The 19,809-nt window shown below is 54.9% G+C and overlaps 1 protein-coding gene across 2 annotated transcripts in view; it reads right to left on the reverse strand.

Moving 5' to 3' along the window:
• Nucleotides 1-265: 265 nt before the first annotated feature.
• The window catches only part of RPH3A (rabphilin 3A), a 36,125-nt gene continuing 16,581 nt past the window's right edge, over nt 266-19,809 (reverse strand). Inside the window, exons 5-22 of one of the 2 annotated variants that reach the window (XM_074921346.1) lie at nt 17,584-17,713; nt 17,193-17,279; nt 16,549-16,714; nt 15,540-15,581; nt 12,964-13,116; nt 11,572-11,664; nt 11,341-11,400; nt 11,027-11,266; nt 9,726-9,805; nt 9,297-9,371; nt 8,028-8,137; nt 7,311-7,437; nt 6,753-6,809; nt 6,420-6,571; nt 4,144-4,225; nt 3,489-3,585; nt 3,090-3,138; nt 266-998 (exon numbers count right to left, since the gene is read on the reverse strand). In XM_074921346.1, the coding sequence (XP_074777447.1) occupies nt 974-998; nt 3,090-3,138; nt 3,489-3,585; nt 4,144-4,225; nt 6,420-6,571; nt 6,753-6,809; nt 7,311-7,437; nt 8,028-8,137; nt 9,297-9,371; nt 9,726-9,805; nt 11,027-11,266; nt 11,341-11,400; nt 11,572-11,664; nt 12,964-13,116; nt 15,540-15,581; nt 16,549-16,714; nt 17,193-17,279; nt 17,584-17,713 (1,825 nt within the window). In that variant the 3' untranslated portion in view covers nt 266-973. Of the gene's footprint in view, nt 3,139-3,488; nt 3,586-4,143; nt 4,226-6,419; nt 6,572-6,752; nt 6,810-7,310; nt 7,438-8,027; nt 8,138-9,296; nt 9,372-9,725; nt 9,806-11,026; nt 11,267-11,340; nt 11,401-11,571; nt 11,665-12,963; nt 13,117-15,539; nt 15,582-16,548; nt 16,715-17,192; nt 17,280-17,583; nt 17,714-19,809 lie in introns of both variants that reach the window. The other variant, XM_074921345.1, reaches the window with a different exon arrangement.

A 19,809-nucleotide genomic window follows, 5' to 3' on the forward strand; every position in this document is an offset into this window, starting at 1 on the left:
AACCCGGACAACTGACCACCCCAACCAGCCCGTGCTGGGGTTCGTATTCCCTCGGGGAATGAAAGAAGCCAGAAAACATCGTGTTTTGTTTTGTTTTGTTTTTTTTTTCTTTTCCAATAGTCTCACTTTATTAGATACCACATCAAGAGAGGATGTTGTGCTGCATGCAGCGGAAGACTCGAGTAGTTCTAGTTCCTGTGTAACATTTTCTTTTTCTCTTAATAGTTGTAAACTGATATTTTGCTGTAAAATCACTGCATGCGAGTTTGAATGCAAACAGCAGTAGAAGAGGCTTTTTTTCTTCTTTTTTTTTTTTTTCTTGCACCATTCCCAATCCATATGTGCATGCTTTATTTACAACGAAAATAAGTCATTCAGGGCAGAAATTACCATCAGAAAAACTGAGAAGAGGGCGGCAGAGACGAGGACTGTGGTTTGCACAATACCGCGAGGGGGATTGGCAAGTTGCACTTTATTTTTATGGGTGCAAAGACATGATTTGAGTATCATTTATCTGAAAGGAAAGCAGGCTGAGCAGAGAATGTCAATACAGGACATGGCTAAAGGCAACCTTAATTTAATTGTTCTGCACACACAAAGGAGGCTGGGCTGCTGCAGGTCTGGAATAAATTAAGGAATTGCTCAGATTTTTAAAATTTTGGGTTTTTTTAAAAAGGTAGTTTCATCCCAATGCCATATTTACCCAGCACAGCTCAGAAACACACCGTGCCCAGCTGCTGCTCTGAGAGATAGAGGCAAGGGCTGTGCAAAGGTTTGGGGCAGGTCCCTCACTCTGGAAGGGATGATGGCAGCATCCTACACCCAAAACACCTCAGCCCAGCAGGGTGAGGTTCCAGGCATGGCTGCACGGGACACAGAAGGAAACAATCCGAAGGATCCAGGTCATCTGAGTCTGGGTCCTCTGCAGAGCCAGGCGAGGGAAGCATGGCTTGGGCTTGCCGGGATGTTGCCCTTACTGCTGCAGAGTCAATAAGTGCCTGAAAGGGAGGGGAAAGCCATTTTTGGAGTGTCCTGCCCCATTATACTCTGCCCCAGGCAGCTCTCAGCTCAGTAGCCAGCCCAAGAGCTGCCCCAGCTCAGGCTGAAGGGAGCAGCAGATGCCCAACGCTGGTTGGGTTGGTTTCCCCATCCGTGGTCCAAGCGTGTCTCTGGGTGGAAAGCTGGCTCCAAGGAGCTGGCAGTGCCCAGGCAGGGCTGGGAGGGGGGGAAGCAGACGGCCTTGGACGTGCAAGCCTGGCAGGGGGGGCTGGGGTAAGGCTGCTCTGCAGCAGCAGCATCGCTTGGCACACAGAGGGGTGAGCACCACGCAGCGACGGCGGCGACGCTCAGCACCCAGCCCTCGCCTGCTGCGGGAAGCGCAGCCCTGCAGAGATGCTCAGAGCAAAGTCTGCTGGGGGAGGGTGGGAAAAAAAAATTAAAAATAATCTAGAAGAAGAAAATAACTCATCCAATTCAAACGAAAGAGCTCTGTGGTACAGCGGAATTGAGAACATGCCACGCAGCAGCACGCCAGAGGACCAGAGCAGCGGTTGCAGGGGAAGTCATGGGACGACAGCGTGACCCGAAGGGGCTGGGTTCAGGTTTCATACAACATGCGCAGTGTGTAGCAGACCCACAAGATATTCCAGCAGTGCTTATTGTGCTACTAACGATGGTGCTAGGCTTGAGGTTGTCCAGAGACAGCAAGTGATACCAAACCCGACCAGCATCAGTCTGAGAGCCCCTTGACTCTCCCGCCATCGAGAGCAAATCAAACACCTCCAGGTGATCATTAAAGAGCAGGTTGAAGACGATGGTTCTTGTGCAGAATTGAAAAAAAAAAAAAAAACAACAACCAAAACCAAAAAAACAAACCCAACAAACCACAAACCCAAAGTTTGGAAGACCTCTAACTGTTCCAGCTAATTTCAGTATTTGTGGTATTTTAAAGCGATAATCCTTGCACACATCAGCTAGTTGGTGGGAAGTATCTTCTCCCCCAGCTCCCCTTCTGCGTGTGGTGCAAAAGGGTGGACAACGGAAAGGGCAGTCGGAGGAGGGCCCAGGGCCTGCCCTCAGGGTTCAGACAGTCACTACTGCGCAGCTAGGACGTGAAGAGGAGGTAGTCACAAGCTTGAAACACGGGTGGGCTCCTACAGCAACGGAGCGTCTGAGTTTCTGGGGCAAAAGGAACCGCACGTGGCAGCTGGAAACAAACACGAACCAACCCAAACCTCTGTTTCCCTGCGAGCACACAGTGGCTCCCTATTATCTTATTGTTATTGGGTTACTGGTGGATCTTCTCAGCAAAGGATGTACCACAATATTGCTCAAGTGTACCAAATCAGAACTAAAGCTCAAGCAGGACTCGCAGGATTACATCAGTGACACAGGCTTTAGCCTAATCACAACAACACAGATACCAGGCTACGGTTACGACCCACACCAAAGCCAAACAGCTTTTTCATTATTGCAACTGAGGTATCGATATCACACAAGCAGAACGGGTCGATGCTCTGACACCGGCGCTCAACCCCACTACGCCGGGCGAGAACACGGCTGGGTCAGTGGCCACGGGTCCCGCTGGGAGAGAAAGGAGCCACGAGCTGGTGGGGACGGGACGAGCCGCGCGAGCGGAGGCTGGAGGAACACAGAGCATCACACACACAACAGGAACGCTATCACGGCGTGCGTGAGACTAGTGAGAAAGAGGAACAGTCAGAGGGTAACTATTGCTTGACAAAATTACACACCAGGATAATTCAATGACACCCCACCCCCCAAAAAAGGGGAAAAAAAAAAAAAAAAAAGGAAGAGAATATAAAAGATCTGGGTTAGTTTTTGGGTGGGAGGACACAGAGGATGCTTGGAGGAGGCAGGAGAGCGTCGCTGCCCTGGGACCAGAGGCGTGTAGCAAGGCATGACTGCACTGGAAGACGGACATCAGAGATCTACAGGGGCTTGGCAGAGGATGGGCTGTTCGGGGAGGTTCAGGCAGCGACTCCCTTTAATCACTGGCAACGTGGTTCTCGTTTTGGAGGGTGTGCCAGCGTTCAATTTTCTTGTCCTTGTTCTTCAAACATTCATACCAGTGTTTCAAGCGCTCTCCCTTAGCCGTAATGCCAAGCTGACAGCCACCTGGAATTAAAGGGAGGAGAAGAGACACCCTGTTCAGACGTGATGCTGGTGGTCCAGGAAACTAATTCCATGGGGACAGAGCCCACGTTTGCAGCGTTTCCTCCCACCTCCTGGATTTAAAATGTAGTAGAAACAACTAGAGCTGCTCTGTCTGCACAGAAGGACCCCCTGGGATGCTGGAGATGGGGCGGTACGGTGGGTGCGCTGTATGTGATGGCCTGATAACAGCACCCAACCCACCTGCACGGTCTCACCTCAAAGCTCAGCCTGGGGTTCCTCACAGGGCAGGTGATCTACACACCCCTCCCGTACTGTAACGGGCATCAAAACCCCACCCCAGAGCAGCTCACCGATGTAATCATTTGATTTTCCGATGTCATAATCCCAGACGGAAATGTCCAGTGACTTCTTGGCCAGATCGCTGTGTTTTATATCATAGAAGAACTCCTGCAGAAGAATAACACCCACAATCACCCCACACGCCCCAGGAAAAAACACACCCAGAAAACTCCAGTTAAGGAATTGCAAGTGATCTCCCTGTACAGCCTGAATTCAAAACCCAGTGAGATAATATTTAAAACACACTCATATGGAGCAGATGCCCCTTCCCTGTGGCACCCCTCCTCGCAGACCACAGCGTGCTGCACAAACCCATAAGCTGAGCTCGCCCCTTGTATCTAAGTGAGCACCTTGCTGGTGTCCCATCAAAGCAGCACCAGCCACAGGACCGCCCCGGGGGTGCTCGTCCCACCCACACCCCTGCCCGTGGTGACGCGGAGTCGGCAGCACCAGCAGCAGGGAGGTTTTGGGGTGTATGGTGCTGCCCAGCACCCAACTGGGGAGATCTCCCACGGCAAAGTCCTTCCTAAAATACTCCTGGGTGCAGAGCGGGGAAAGGAGCCTGAGAGAGGAACCAAACCTTGGGGAGTTTGTCTTCTGTCTCCTCCACATGACATAGTGATTAGCCAAATTGATTTAATAAGATAAAAATACATCCATCCTTACCTCATTAAACTCAGGATTCAATGTTTTCTTCTTGATCTGTGTCTTGTGCTTGGCCTTTTTTCCCATGTCAGGTTTCAGCCAACTGGGGGCAACAGAAAACAGCTCAAAACTCTAGTGCAAGAACAGTGTGAGCTTATAAGCTTAAAAAGTGAGGTTTGGGGCTAGGGAAAAAAAAAACCTCAAAACAGAAAATATTTATTTAAGGCAAAGAAACGGGTTAGCCACTCTCCCTTCCCACCTTCTAAAATTATCTGAAATAAATGTAAAATGAGTAAAATCCTGTTTATTCTTTTTTTTTTTTTCCCCTTGGATAGCCAGATGAGACATGGGAAACCATAAAGACCTGCTTTGTACTGAGCGCTGAGCTCAGCAGAAACTTTTCTGGGGGAGCATCTCTTGCTCAGAGCAGTTGGGTCACGGTCAGACGCCAGAAAGCAGCGAGCCTGCACACGCCTCGACGTCCTTCCGAACCATGCACCGGTCCCAAGGGTTTTTGCCCCAAGACATGCTAAGAGAAATGGTCGTAGGTGTTTTACGGAGCAAAAACAGGTGAACTTTGCATTTCGCAGGGGAAGAACCTGCTGAGGCTGACAGCGGGGAGCAGCTAAAACAGTCAGGGAATGTGGAAAATGAGCAGCCAGGGTTGTCACCAGCAGACGAGGGCAATGGCACGGCCGGTCACTGAGCCTGTCCTCTGGAAAACCCAACCGAGAAAGTGTGAGCACAGACAGAGATGGGGAGAAATAGGAAAAAAAATAAAATTTTTTTAAAAAAATAGCCTGTTAGTGTTTAATACCACACAGACTAGTGTACTCAGGCAGGTAGGTTCACCTAGAGACTATATGAAAAATTAAGGCTCAGGCTTTGCAGCCTCACCGCAGACCCAGAAGGAAATTGTAGAGTTGGCATTAATTGGATCGATGTTGGAAGTTGATTTACAAACAGAAAGCCACCATCTTCTGTTTGTGGGAATGGAAAAAGATAAAACAATAAGAGAGAGACTGAGAAGGAAAACTATTCCGTTCCACTCCGCTACAAAAAGCTGTGCAAAATGTTCAACGCAAGAGTCATTGAATGACTTTTAGGGAGAATACAGGTTTGTTGGGTTTTGGTTTTTTTTTCCTGAAGGCAAAGAGAAAACAGCAATGAAAACCCATCTGCAGCCACAGCTGCGAGCGGGGATGACTCCAGGGTCCTCTCTGTGTGGCAGTTTATGAGGTTGGAGTGAAAACAATCCGATTCCCCCACGTTCGCAGGAGCCACCTGACCAGCGCCGCTCCCCCGTCACCTGCCTCCGCAGCCGAGAGCGCCCACGGGCACGCTGCTGCTCCTGCTCCGCGCCACGGCAAGGCATCGCCAGCACCTGCTGCGGCCAACGCTCCTCTCTCCATGAATTAAGTTTGCAGAGAAGACACGGCACGGGGCAGGGAGAGCTCGGCCATCCCTGGGCTCCCGCTACAACCAGCGCGGGGACACGTGCTCCTTGTCACGCACGGAGCGACATCAAGTCCTCCCCACCCTGCAGGCACGGGGAGGGGGGGGGGCAAAGCCAAGGAGAGGGACCCCTTGTCCTCCAGCTCGGCACCTACAATGTGCCTGTTGGGTCTGTGCGTTTGGGAACCTCCAGGGTGTAAAAGGAATAAGCTTTAGAAATCTCTTTTCTCTTAGGATGTTATTAATAGCAGGAATATGAATAAATAGATATTGGTTTGTACAGCACAGGTGCTCTAGGAACCATACTAACAGTTCAGTGCAGTAAGCACGGGTGCTCTAGGAACAATACTGAAGATAATTAACCATGATGACCAAAGACTGCATCAGTGAGCAGTGATGTCAGAAGAGGAACCAGAGTGGGACGAGAAGAACTAGTCGGAGCTGCGGAATATTTTGAAATTGGTGATGAATTAGTATTGTGTTACATGTTACGAAGAATCATATAAATATAAGACGCTTTTTGTCAGCTGTTGCCACTCACTGAGTTGTTAATAAAGCCAGCCCAGAGGTACCCGCAGTCTGGTGAAATCCTTTAACACCTCAGGGAGTGGTCCAGCCACACGGAGCTTCGGCCACGGCAGGGCCACCCCGCGCAGAGCGTCACCACCCTGCACGGGTGGGCAGCTCAGACCTGCGGGAGGTCTCCAGGTGCTTGGGAAACGCTCTCCTCTCTCCAGCAGTTTTGGAAGGAGCTCTCAGCCCTTGGGCCACTGCCCAAGGATGGTGGGTGGCCCCGTGACCACGCGTTACCGCACTATGCCAGCCCCAGGCCCCCCACTTACAGTTTAACGAAAGGGTCCGAGTATCCGTTGGCGTCCATGGCTGCTAAATGCACGCAGCGTACGATGCCGACGATCAGGCCGCCCTGCTGGGTGCTGTACATGAGGGACACGAGGATCTTCCCACGCTCCTCTATGTCCCCACCACGATCTACCTGCGAGAGGAAGCGACCAGAGATGGGACACAGGGGCTGAGCGAGGAAAACGCTCAACTGCAGAGCAGATGAGACGAGATGGATACAAAGGAACCTCAGGGGGGGTGGAAAAAAGGCGCTTCTACATGAGAGACGATGGGTGAAATGTGAATGGAGCATCTGGTCCTCCACGGACTCTTACCTCCTCTTCGTACAGTGCCATCCCACGGGATGAGCCGGTCGTTCCCGCACGCTTCATCTTGGATGGGGAAGGGAAAAGAGAGGCTGCCATGAGTGACCACAGCTGGGAGAGGCACCATGCTACAGCAAAAACTCCCCCAGGAGCCCAGCCCAGCTCTCTCACTGGCCTCGGGAGAGGAAGGGGGCTCAAGTACGTTCATGTGCTCCATCAGCCTTCACCTCAGCACCTCACCCACAACACTGGGGAGGAGAACTCAGGAATGGAGCAACCTGCCCTCTCCTCCACAGTGACATACGTCAGCATAGGCTGGCAACGCCACCGGGGAGGTCCTCAGAGTCGTTTCCCAGGGATTCCCACCATGCTCTTATCTCCTGGCCTTGACGTGTCAGATCAGCCCAGACACGGGTGGGAATCCAGCTCCTAAGGACAGCAGTGAAGTCAGACACCTACAGCTCTTGGCTGGTTCCACCCCCAAGCTCACCACTAACTCGCTCACATGCCATTTGTTATCAACCTCAACGTTAAGGGTAGCAGAAAAAAAATTCCACATAAACTCACTGGTATTACTCTCTCCAAGCAGATGTTGAAGTTCTTTTTCTGATTGGCTTTGAGTTTTTTCAAGGAAACTCTAGTTTCTCCAATAAACTCATTGTGGCCAAATTTGTCTTCATCACACACGGAGATCCTGAAGGGAACAGGAAAGGTGAATATCAATCAGACTGGAGCAGCAGTACCTGACTCCGGAGCACAAAACCACTCCGGCAAGGGGGTGGACAAAGCAAAGCCCCACCAAAGCCTCCATCCCTCTGGCTCTCCTCTGACCAAAAGCAGTCAGAAAATGGAAATTCCGTTTTGCGAGAAAAATCAACAGTTTAATACGTTCTCTGCAATGGGGCAAGAAATCAAAAGGTGGAAGCTTCCTGTAGGAAGGAGATGCCAAAAATTTTTAGAGACATCTCAACGTTTTGCTGAGATACAGTCAAATGATGCACAGATATACAAATCTCTACGCTGATCAGAATAATAATAATAATAATAATAATAATAATAATTTAATATTAAATGTCAGGGTTAAAATGCCTTTCCCTCTCTTTTTAAAAGGACCATCAAAATCGGCACGTTCATAGGAAGCACGTTGGTTTTGACCAAAATCTCCACATTTCCAGGTGCCCTAAACTTTGCTGCCAGTGCCCTCCTGTGGAAGGTTGGTCCCCTGCGAGGGGACCCACGGTCCCCATCCCACCACACCGCAGATACCGCAGCTCCTCGGCTTGCCTGAGGGTTTTCCTTTGCATGTCCTCGTCTGTGATGCCATGGTACACCAGGGTCTCATTCCACACGGGGTTACGGGTGTTGCGCAGCGTCTTCGTCCTCAGCTTATTCGACTGCAGCATCGAAATGAAACGCAGCGTAATTACAGCCCTGAGCTCATCCCCACCTAAATTTCAGCTCCTGGCAGAGGAGCGTAAATTAGATGCTCCATCACTTCTGGCTCATGAGAGGTGGTTTGGCTGGGCTCTGCAGGACGTCACCACTGCCTAGGCAAGCCATCAGCTCCAGGTGAGCATCACCAACCCAACAAGGGGGACCTTTAGGCAAGCACCGGGGACTCAGTTGCCCGCAGTGGCCAGGGGCAGCCTTCACCAGCCGGCTTCTTCCACTCTCTGGGGTCTACCCCCTCAAGGGCACTTGTACAAGAAAAAAGTAGCACAGGGCAGGCTGTGCGGGGCTCGGGTAACGGCTCTCGTGGTCTGCGGGAGATGATAGCGTTGGAAATGGGGAGCTCTGACACTCATTCATGTGTCTTTTACAAACAGACATGCGAAATAAAAAAATTAAAAGATCGGCAAACAAGGGAGCCATAGAAATCAAAGCAATTCCCCAGATCACGGCACCTTGATTTACTCTACACAAGATCAGAAAGTCCCCGGACATAAAGTAAACCTGTAAATACCAATCCAATGGTTTTATTATCAGGTTTTTTTCGCCTTGTTTTACACTTATTTCCTCTGAACAAAATTCAGCTGCAGGGAAAAGCTTTGCAGCCCCCGAGCAAGGATCCAGCGTCCCTCGGGCACCAGGTCAGTGGTGGTCATCCCTTTCTCAAAGATTTCCCCCCACTGAGATCAGCTTAGCTGGGCTGGGGAGTGAGATTTCCGGGCTTGCTTTGATGGAGGGAGTCAGAGTTTACTCTTCACAGACCTAATGAGAACATGCTGCAGCTTTAAAGCAAACAGATCATTCCAACTCTGGTAAGGATGAGATTTTGTGTCAGGTGCTTTGCGATGCATTATCAGTGTCACCTCCTCTGGAGCTCCCCTCCATCCCTAAAGAGATCCCTCTCTGCAGGATGAGCTCTTCCTTGAGTACAAGAGAGCATCTGCAGGCATCATCACTTTTCAGAGATACCTCCTGGGTAAAATAGCAGCAGTTGAGCGACTGAGCAGAGAAATCAAGGGGAGGAAGTCTGACACAAGGAAGGGACCTCAGGGGCTTTGAGAAACCTCTGCTCCATCTCCAGCCCAAACCCAGGCAAAGCCTCACCTTGCTGGCTCCAGGCAAGAGGTGCAGTTTGACGTAAGGATCTGCCAGGCCGTTTGAATCCATTGGTTTTAAGCCCTAAAAAATAATAAAGAAACCATGATGCATGACTCCCCCTTAAGCAGAGCCAGGGAAGAGAAAAAGCTATCCATGAAGCAACTCGGTAAAGAGAAAACATGTTCAGCAAGCCAAAAGCCTCATTCTCTGCCCTGAGAAAGTGTGGGTGCCACGACGTGCTGAAAAATAAGATTCACTCATGCAAAAGCCCCACAGACCCAGCCAGGACCAGCAGTGCTAGGCTGGGTCTAGCAGAGAAGCAGCCTCTGCCAGCAGCCACGCTGCTTCCATCTCGTCACACCAGGGGAGCTGGATGGACTTAAATCGGTGAAAGAAGGGGAGAAAAAAAAAAAAAAAAAAGAGGGGACCACTTACTTTGGCCTTGATGAGGGTGCAGTGCAAGGAGCTGTTCTCCTGGTCGTAGAGCAGGCTGAACTCCAGCGCTCCCAGCGTAGCTGACAGCGAGAGAGAGGAGGAGGAGGAGGAAGAGTTGGAAACAGCACCTCGTTAAAACCCCAGCCAGTAACTGTGTTTAATCAGCCCTGATTAGTAATAATTAGAAAGATTTGTGGTTCAAATGCAAAGGCCATTTAATCCATGTGAGATTGCGCTTGGCATCAGCCAAACTGCCGCACAAAAATCCAACCAGAGTCACGAGCTCTGGATGTCAAAGCCTTACAGAGGTGGAACTGCCCAGGGAGGGCAGTTTGGGGCTTTTAATAGTTAATTTATCAAATTAAATAAACTACTAATAATTAATTTTTAATACTTTTTTTTTAGTATTTGCCAGGCAAAGGAGGATGTAACCCGAGAAACCCTTCCCAGGGCAATGCCACCCCACGACTACCCTGAGGGGGTGTTTCAGCACGGGGGGCCGACATCTCCTCCCCACAAGGCTTGGGGCTCAGCGTTTGGCCCCCGTTTTTGACACGTTTGGAAAGCAGCTCTCGCTCGTGTTCACGTGCTCGCCAGGAAAAGAGCACAGGGACAGAGAGTTTGCACAGAACCTCAGCTGGGTCCATCTGCTCCCATCTGAGCACAATTTCCTGGCTCTTCCCATCCTGGGTGGGAACAGGCTGGACAGAAGAACTGCCCTGCTCCAGATGCTCGACCTCACGTGGTAAATTCACAGAATCCCAGAATGATTCAGGCTGGAAAAGCCCCTTGGGATCATCGAGTCCAACCCTCAGCCCGACTCCACAAAGTTCTCCCCTACCCCACATCCCCCACAGCTCATCCCAACGGCCCTGAAACCCCCCCAGGGATGGGGACTCCCCATGCCGGGCAGCCTGTTCCCTCCTTAGGGGAGCAAACAACTGAACACGGAGATCTCACAGCGCAGAGGTGCGGAAGCCACCACCAAGTGGCAGGTCTGGTGGTGTTTCTCGCAGCGAAGGCTGCTCTGATGGAAAGAGGCAGCCGCCTTCAGGACTCAGATTTGGAAATGGGAAGGTTGTGTGAGCACAGAGCCTAAACCAGCCCGCGTCAGAGCCATTTGGTGCAAAACTGACTGCAGATCCTGCGCTGAAGGGAGTGAGCAGGGACAGCCTGCGAGCCCCTTCCCAGGGGAAACAGCACTCCTCAAGCCATGGTCCCGCAGCAACGACTGCCTCAAAATCCCAGATTTCCCAAAGAAACCGCTCCCTCCCCTCCGGCCGGGCGCCCCGGGTACGTACTGCCTTCATCAGAGTCGTAGCTGTTGGCGTCCTCCTCCTCTTCCTCCTGGGGGGGCTGCCGCAGCGGGGCAGCAGGCGCCGGGGGGACGGCGGGGGGCTGTGAGAAAGCGGGGGGCTGCGGGAAGGTGGGGGGCTGCCGGGCTGGCCTCTCCTCTCTGGCGGGGGGCACGGTGTAGCCCCCTCCTCGCTCCTCCCTGGCAGCAGCACGGGCCAGCTCTGGGGGTCCCAGCGGTGGGCTCGCTGTGGGAGGGACCCCATTAGCCCCCCCCCAGTGCGTTCTGCCCCCCAGCCCCTCGCAGGCAGCCGAGTTTTACCTTGTCTTTCTGGGAACCGGCCGGCCACCCCAGGACCCGGTCTCCCCGCTGCTGGTGGCACTGGGGACAGACGCAGCATTACAGGGGCATTAGTCTGGGTGATGCCCTCCATCCCTCCCTCACCCCAGCACTGGCATCGTCCCGAGCAGGGAGGGGTCCCCACCCACAGCAGGGCATCGGGGTGTCCCCGCAGGGACCGAGCATCCTGGTCACATCCCCCTCATGTCCTACCTGGGGGTGCTGCTGGACTGGGACCAGGACTGGGGCCGGCAGCGGCTGGTGGGGGTGGCCGTGGGGCTTGCAGGGAGTTGGTCCTCTTCACGCCTGCAAAGAGAGAAGAGGGTCAGGAATGGGGTTTTGGACCCCAGGGGCTTTGCTTGTGTTGAGGAGGGGGGTTACAGCCAGAATCGGCCAGGGAGAGGCAGCGGAGAGGATAGAGGTTTGGCCGATGGATGGAGATAACGGCTCAGCCCCACACGCTTTTGGGGTCAGCGCTGCGGGGAGCGGGTGCAGCGTGGGCTGGAGTGGGGAGCATTTCACCAGGGGGACCTCGTGCCATGCCCCTCTGCCCCCCAAAAAAAAGGGAGATACAGGAGAGGTGGAACAAGGAGGACGGACGTGGTTGTGACCAGGCACTGGGCTGGGCTGGAAGGGGAACAGACCCATGAGCATCGCTGTGATGCCCGTCACACCCTCACATCCCCCTGCACGCCCGACCAGCAGCAACACCCCTGGGGTGCACTCACATCCCGGGGCAGCGATGGGGCATGGGTGCACAAGGGTTACCCACCCAAACACGAATTAAAACACTGGTTTCCCCCAGGTAGCCCTGAACATCCTTCTCCAGCTATTACCCAGCTATCCTGCCACTGAATATTCCTTCCTTCCCCAAGGAATTAAAGAGGATTTGGACATTTTCCAGCCACTTTTAGCTTCACCAATTAAATTTGCAAGCTCAGCTCCTGGATGAAAAGGGGTCTCTGCAAGTGTCTTTCCCTTTCTGGAGGCACCTGGGGAGGATCCAGGCCCCACCGAACGCTGTCAGCCACCCGTTCATATCACAGGCATTTACAAAAGCTTGGAGCGCATCAAATTTTCATGAAACAAGAAACACCATCCCCAGCCAGGCCCCCACCAGCGAAGCACGGGCTCCCACAGGCAGGGCTGGCCCATGCCAGCTCCTGGCAGTGAGGTGGGGGCACAGCAGCATGAAAAATGCTTCTGCTCACGATCCCAACTCAGTTGCATTTCATCTCTGCTTAAAATTCGTGTGGTAAGCGCTGAGCCTGCTTCTCTTTACACTTCCAGCTCTCACGTGGCGCATGAGGATTTTCAAATTCATGTCCTTGCACAGGCCAGGAGATGTCCCTTTGCAGGGAGAAGCCCAGCAGGATCCTGCCTCTCCTCCCTGCACGCTGGAGAAGGAACGGGGATCCCCCCTCCACGCCTCCCCCCAATCCCACTAACACCCCCAGACCTCCCCATCAGCAAACCCCACAGAGCAGAGTAAAACACCAGACACGGGCGCTCTGCGAAATCCCCCAGCATCACATCGTGCAGACAACAACCCTCGTACAGCTGCCGGCCTCGTGCCCCCCAGCCCTCTCCGTCCAAGCCCCTCACCGGGGCTCCTGCTGGCCCCGCTCTCGGCAGCGTGGCTGCGGCTCTCGGTGTCCCCGCCGGCGTGTTCGCTGCCGCACGGGCCCGGCCTGCCCTCGGCCAGCCTGCGGCCGGGCACCGCGGAGCCCCCCCGGGCAGCCGCCGTCGCGTCGCTGCCTGCGGAGAGAGGGATAAAGGCAGCGGTGAGGCTTGCGCCCCCACCACCCCTCCGTCCCCAAAACTGGCTTGGGGAGGAGCTGCTTGGGTGATGCCCAGCCTGGGCATGAGCAGGAGGAGGAGGAGGAGGAGGAAGAGGAGGATGGGTACGGCTGCTGCAGCGTCAGTCCCAGAGCACTGGGGACTGCGGCCATCCAGCATCCGTGGTTGGGAAAGCCCAAAGGACACTCCAAAGGACACGGCAAACCACAGGGACAACAGGAGACAGGAGCCCCCCATGGGAAAACAAGGCCAGAAGCATCCATCAACTGGTCCTCAGCACCCATCAAACCCCTAATGGCATTCCAGCTCCACGGTCCCTGGGACAGGGGGATCATATTTTCTTTTTGCTGATTATCTTCCATTTATTAGAGAGACAACGGTGACAGCTGCCTCTGCCTCTCGCTTCCATCCACCCAGCAGCAGCTGTCCCAGCGGATAAATCCCAGCCGCACGCGCCAGGGTGCTGAGACCTCTTCGCAGTGATAAATTGCAACCCACGGATGTGATGGAAAAGGTCTTGGTGCTCACCTGGCTTGTGCCGGAGGCACCAGGTATAAATCTTTGCGGTGACATAAATGGGATGTTTATCCTTGGCCGGGCTCTCAGGGTCACCGCGCCCAAGGTGAAAGCAAAATGCAACAGATTGCAGGTGGGGGAGAGGAGGCGGGGTGGGGGGTAAAAGTGCCACGATGCTGGAGAGGATGGAGGAGGGGCAATGAGCATCCCCAACCAGGAGCCCCGTGGTGCAGAAATAGCAGTGCAATAAATAATTTTCCAAGGGAGCTTTAGGAAAATCACGGGCGTGTCATGAGCATGCTGATCACCGGGAGGGAGCCGCGGAGCTGACAAACCCTCCCCAACTGGCAGGCGAGCCGGCAGCTTAATAAAAGCAGCCTGTTGTGGGGCCGGGAAGCTTAACAGCACCAGCTACCATCACGATTAAATAGTCTTAATTAAGTGGTTTCCCCAACTGCTGCTGCGTGGGAAGATGAAGATCATCACTCAGCACAACCGGGCTGGGCACTGCCAAGGCTCAGCCCGAGCCCCCCCGCCAGAGCTGGGAGCTGGAGTATGGGCTGTGGCTGAGCCCGGGTCCCCCCTCCATGGGTACCCCAGCCCATGTACCCCGCCATGGGTACTCCAGCCCCAAGCTCACCCCAACACCAGCCCCCAGATGCGTCCCCATTGCTGCAGGGTGGGGGGAGCACAGCGGGGCACAGGCTGTGGCCCCCACGCTGCCCGCTGAGACGCTGCCTGCCCACAGCCCTCCCCGCGGCCCCGGGCGGTTAAACCAGCCCTTAAAACCTCCTGCACACCCACAGCCATCTGGGCTACCGCTGCCACAACAGCCCTTGGGCTAAAGGAAGGGTGGGATGGAAGGGACTGCTCCAGGGGGGTTGTGTCCTCAGCCCCCCGCCACCTCCTCCACGCAGCTGAGGAAGGGGAGAGGAAGAGGAGGGTTTGCAGACACTGGGCTGCTCCCTGCCTGATCGTTGCCCAGCTGGGAGCAGCAGATGCTGGAGGGGTGGGGGGGGGTGTGTGTGTTGGGGGGGGTCAGGTCATCTCATTGCCCTGGCGCTTTGATGCTGAACTCTGAAAATGGGGGCTCTCCTTCCAAATTAAGTCCCAGCAGTGGAGCTGCTCCAGGAGCCCAGACCCTGGCTCCTGCTGGTGCCGGCAGCAGAATCCAGGGGATGTGAGTCCAGAGCAGCTCAGGGCATATATATGAGGTTAGAAATTGGGGAGCCCTGGCGAGGAACCCGGCTTTGCTCCCACAAGCAGGAGGCACCTGCAGCATAACACAGCCCCCTGGGCCGGCATCACATTAAACACACGTCAGAGCCTCAGGGGGCTGCGAGTGCTGGAGGGGGCAAGGTATAAGCATAAAAAAAAAAAAAAAAAAAGACTGTTCCATCCTCACCTTGCTCTGGTAGCCACGCACAGCCCAAGCCTGGGCCCGTGGGGGACACTGATGTGGCCAGAGCAGAGCAGCTGGGCTGCTCCATCCCTCGCAGACATGCCCAAACCCCCCGCCAGCTTGCTAAAGTTTCCACTGGAGGTTTTCTAAGGACTGCCATTAAATAACCAGAGAAAAACACCTGCCAATCAGCACCAGGAAACACCACCTACGGAGGCAATTCTGCTCAGCACTTTCAATCGCAGCGCTTCAGCCCAGGCGTGTGCAGTAGGTGGGGAAGCCCCAGAATAACTCGGTCCCTGCGCGGTGGGTGGCAGCAGCAAGGAGAGGTCCTGCCGCTGCAGCCGCCCGTGGGAAACCCTGCGGGAAAACACCGCCGGGAGAGCAGGGAGGGAGGGAGGGGGCTCAGCACAGGCAGCACCCAGGCAGCGGCACAGGGGAGGGTGCGGAGGCCGGTGCTTACCATGGGAGTCCTGCTCGGCCGGGGGCCTGGCGTCCGCCTGGCCTTGGGGGCACAAACAGAGCGAGAAGCAGTGAAGCTGCAGCCCATCCGTCCCGCCACCGCCAACCCAGGACCTGCTGCCGCGCTTTCCCCACGTTTCCTTTTTGTAGTCTTAATTTTTCTAGGCTTCTGCATCACTATGTTCATACCCAGGCTCTGCCCGAACCCCTGGCCAGGCGTCCCAGATCACAGAATCATCTGGGCTGGAAAAGCCCCTGAAGCTCCTCCAGCCCCACCATGACCCTCCCCCTGACCGTTCCCAGCTCCCCCAGATCCCTCAGCGCTGGGTCAGCCTGACTCTTCAACCCCTCCAGGGATCCCGGGGACTCCCCCCTGCCCTGGGCAGCCCATTCCAAGGCCCAACAGCCCCTTCTGCACAGAAATCCTTCCTCAGAGCCAGCCTGACCCTGCCCTGGGCAGCTTGAGGCCATTCCCTTGGGGCCTGGCGCTGGGGCCTTGGCTCCAGAGACTCATCCCCCCTCTCTGCCCCCTCCTGGCAAGGAGTTGCAGAGGGCCAGGAGGTCTCCCCTCAGCCTCCTCTTCTCCAGACTGAACCCCCCCAGTTCCCCCAGCCGCTCCCCAGCAGACCTGTGCTCCAGACCCTGCCCCAGCTCCGTTGCCCTTCTCTGGCCACGCTCGAGTCATTCAATGGCCTTTTTGGGGTGAGGGGCCCAAAACTGAACCCACTCATCGAGGTGCGGCCTCAATCCCCACCACCCAGGGCTGCTTGGCTTGAGGATGTCCCTGCAAACTCAGCCACCCTGATCAGCACAGCTCAGAGAAAGCCTCCGCAGGCAGGGAGGGCGGCGGGGTGATTTCTGCACCCTTTACAAAACAAACTCCACAATTGCTCTGGCTGCTTTTCACTAGGGCTCGCCCTTGCAAACAATGGGGAGGAGACCCACCACCTCGCTGGCAGGACCCCTGCCCCTCGCAGTGAGGGAGGGGATCAGCACCCTCTGTCACCTACCTCGGGTAGGCGCACGGGAGGGGAGTTTCTGGTCCTGGGTGGGCAGCTCCGACGGGCCGGGCTCGCTCGGAGGTTGGGGTCCCTTGTTCTTGCTGACGGGCATCGGTTGGGGCAGCACTTGCTTGGGCAAACCCTTGAAGAACCAGGCGCCGGAGCGCTTCCACACCTGGGGGGTGCAGGCAGCGGGGTGGCACCCATGTCTCGGGGGGATGCTGGGTGCAGACCTGGCAGTCTTCACCCCCCTGCATCACTGGGGTCCTCCTCCAGCAGGCAACGTGGAGGACATGCACCTCACTACCCCACAGCCCATCCTGCTAATTAATTAACTCTTCAACTGGCACACTGTGGGTGGCACGGAACCCATCTCTGGCCACAACAGCCTCTTCAACCTCAAGATTTTGTTTTCAAGAAAACAAACAAACAAACAAAAAGGCATTTTATGTAAAAAAAAAATATCATCCTCTAAGAAGTAGATTTAAGTAACTGGGGAAGGTCTAGAGGTGCTGGGGGACAGACAGGACCACCCCCCAGTTTGGAACTGGTCCCATCTGAGGTCTGGGGGGGGGGACAGTGCACAGGGTGAACCCAAGGGCAGGGACCGTGTCCCCCGCACCGGTGTAAAGCCCCGGGGTTACCCCGCTCACCTCCCGCTGCTCGCTGCATATCTTGCAGAGCCAGATGGCGTGGGGCCGGCTGTTGGTGGTCTCCACCCCGCACTTGGTGCAGACGTTCTGCAGAGAAAATACAGATGAAATCGCAGATGATTCTGTGATAATAAAGCACCGGGTGGCAGCGGGGATGCTGGGGCCACCGAAAGATCCCACCACACCAGCATCACCGCTTAGGAGCATGAGGTTAACGAGAGCTGGTTAACAAGAGCTCTCCCCACACAAACATCAGCGACTGCAGACCCCCCCCCCGGGGATGTGCCCTCGTGCAAAACACTCACCAAAAGCTCACGGTGCCCATTTTTGCACCAAGGGAGGCTGTGTGGGTCCGAGGGGGGCTGCCCCCGGCCGTGGGGTGATGTCTCACCTTCTTGCAGTCCTCGCAGACGACGCAGGCGGAGCCGCGTGGCCCCAGCTGCTCCCCGCAGAGGATGCAGCGGTTCACCCCGTCCCCCAGCACGCTCCGGCGCATGTCCTCCAGCCGGCTCATCAGGCGCCTGGCAGAGAGGGGACAACGGGGGCTGTCAGGAGAAGCATCCTGCCGCTTTTCGGGATGTGGGGGTCCCGCTCCCAAGGGGGCAGCTGCTGCCTTTGGTCCAGCCGCTCCTTCTCCTGGCTCCCACCAGAGCCTCTCCTCTTCCCACTATGGGAATGCGACCAGGGGAAAAAGACACATCCCAGGTGATGTGTCCGAGTGTTATATTCCCCCATAGCTTTATATCACATGACTTTTGACTTCCACCGACACTGCCGGAGAGCGGATACCGGCCCCAGCTCCCACATACACACACGTGCATAAAATCGATCCCATTCAGCAGCTTTGCACAGAGCTGTTTGCTGTCAGTGAAGCGTTTTTTTTACCCCCAAAAACCTTTCCCCTCAGTCCCAGCGACGGCCCACGGAAGAGCAGCGAGAGGAGATCTTGGAAGAGCTCTGGTGGGAGGACCGAATGAATTAATTAGTTGTCTCTTTTTTTCTAAGGAAAAAATGGCATATAATTTACTTTATGCCAATTCTTAGCCCTTTGAGTAAAATGCAAAAAGCCCACTGGAGAACAGGCTATAAAAACACATCTGTTTACTGCAAAGGTGAAAAACCTGAACAGTTAAGCAACTTCTGAACAACACCAGCGCCGGCAAAAGCACTTTGCGAAGCAGGAGGAGCAGGGGCGAGCTGCCTGCTGAGCACCCAAGAGCTGGCAGTGAGTTGTACGCTCAGTTAACCCAGAATCTTGGCCCTAAAAATAGCACTAAAGGGAAAAAGGATGCATTATTTATGCCATTCAGCCAGGAAGGAGAGGGAATGAAGAAAAGGAGGAGGAGACCCAAGCCCACCGGCGGGAGCAGCAGCCCCCTTCGCCGCAGGGCTGCCATCCGCTCCCGTGGCAGCCTGACCCAAATCTGACAAAGCTGCTAACCCGGTGTGCCATAAAAAACACCCGACATTTAAAAGACATTTTCCCACATGTCTGACGACAGCTTCAGATTTATGGCAGCTCGGCTGCCAGCACCTCTGAATCGCTCACAGACAATGTCAGAGCTCCCCTCCACACAGGGTGTCTCTGCGGTTGGTCTCCAGCCGCTCGAAGGGTGGTTGGCATCCCGCGGGAACACGATGGTGTTATTGTACACGGGGGCTTGGTAAAGGAACAGCAGCAAGGGGGGGAAAAAAAAAACCATCATGGAACACGCAACCTATTACAGTTCATAAAATGCCCCACGGGAAACTCGCTGCAGTCAACGGGAGCATCTCGAAGCACTTCATCAGCCACTGAGTCAAGCCCAAAGCAGGGACGCGGCTCCGTGACTCAGCATGCGTTACCCAACCAAAGCTGTGCTATTACAACAGCTCCTTTAGGTGGAAGACATCGGCCGGGCTAAAACCCACTGGAGAATTTCCCAGCTAAAACCCACTGGAGAATTTCCCACTCCTCCCCACGCCCGGGCTCGAGGCCTGCCGATGCGGCGGTGCCTCCTGACAGTTATTAATGAACCCGCAGCCCATCTCCAGCCAGGGGACAGGAAAGCTGGGCTGGGCAGCCAGCGGGGCCAGACGGAGCCAGCAGCTGGGAGGAATCGTTATCTTTACAGCTACGGTGTCACCAGACAGCAGATGGGCGAGCTTGCAAGTTCCTTCACTCTCCATCGCCTGAAGCGTCGGCGGCGACATGACCACGGGCTCTAAATAGAGCAATTCTGGTTCTCACCCTTTTGCTGAAAAATACCATCGGCAGACCGCAGCAAGGTGCTGCCATGGCTTTCCGCTTCGCTCTTACCAGGGAAACTATCTGCTAGCCCCACTCCCTGCTCCAGCATTATTCCCGAGGGATGTGCCTGTCTCTCCCTGCCCTTCAGCATCTCTTACTGCTTTGCAGATGATCCACAGGTGATTTCTTCCTACGGAATAAATCAGCTGCTGGAATCACCATCCGCCCTTGGTGCCTTCCCACGCTGCGTGGCCGATACACCCTGCTGCAATCACGAAGGGCCCAGTGATTTCAAGAGAGCTGCATCATCCCCTAAACGCCCAGCCAGCAACGAGCAGCGTGCCAATTAAAACCGGGAAACTGGCTGTTCCCCAAACATTTCTTCTT

Source organism: Athene noctua, chromosome 17 (assembly GCF_965140245.1).
Source record: "Athene noctua chromosome 17, bAthNoc1.hap1.1, whole genome shotgun sequence".
NCBI classification, from domain to species: domain Eukaryota; kingdom Metazoa; phylum Chordata; class Aves; order Strigiformes; family Strigidae; genus Athene; species Athene noctua.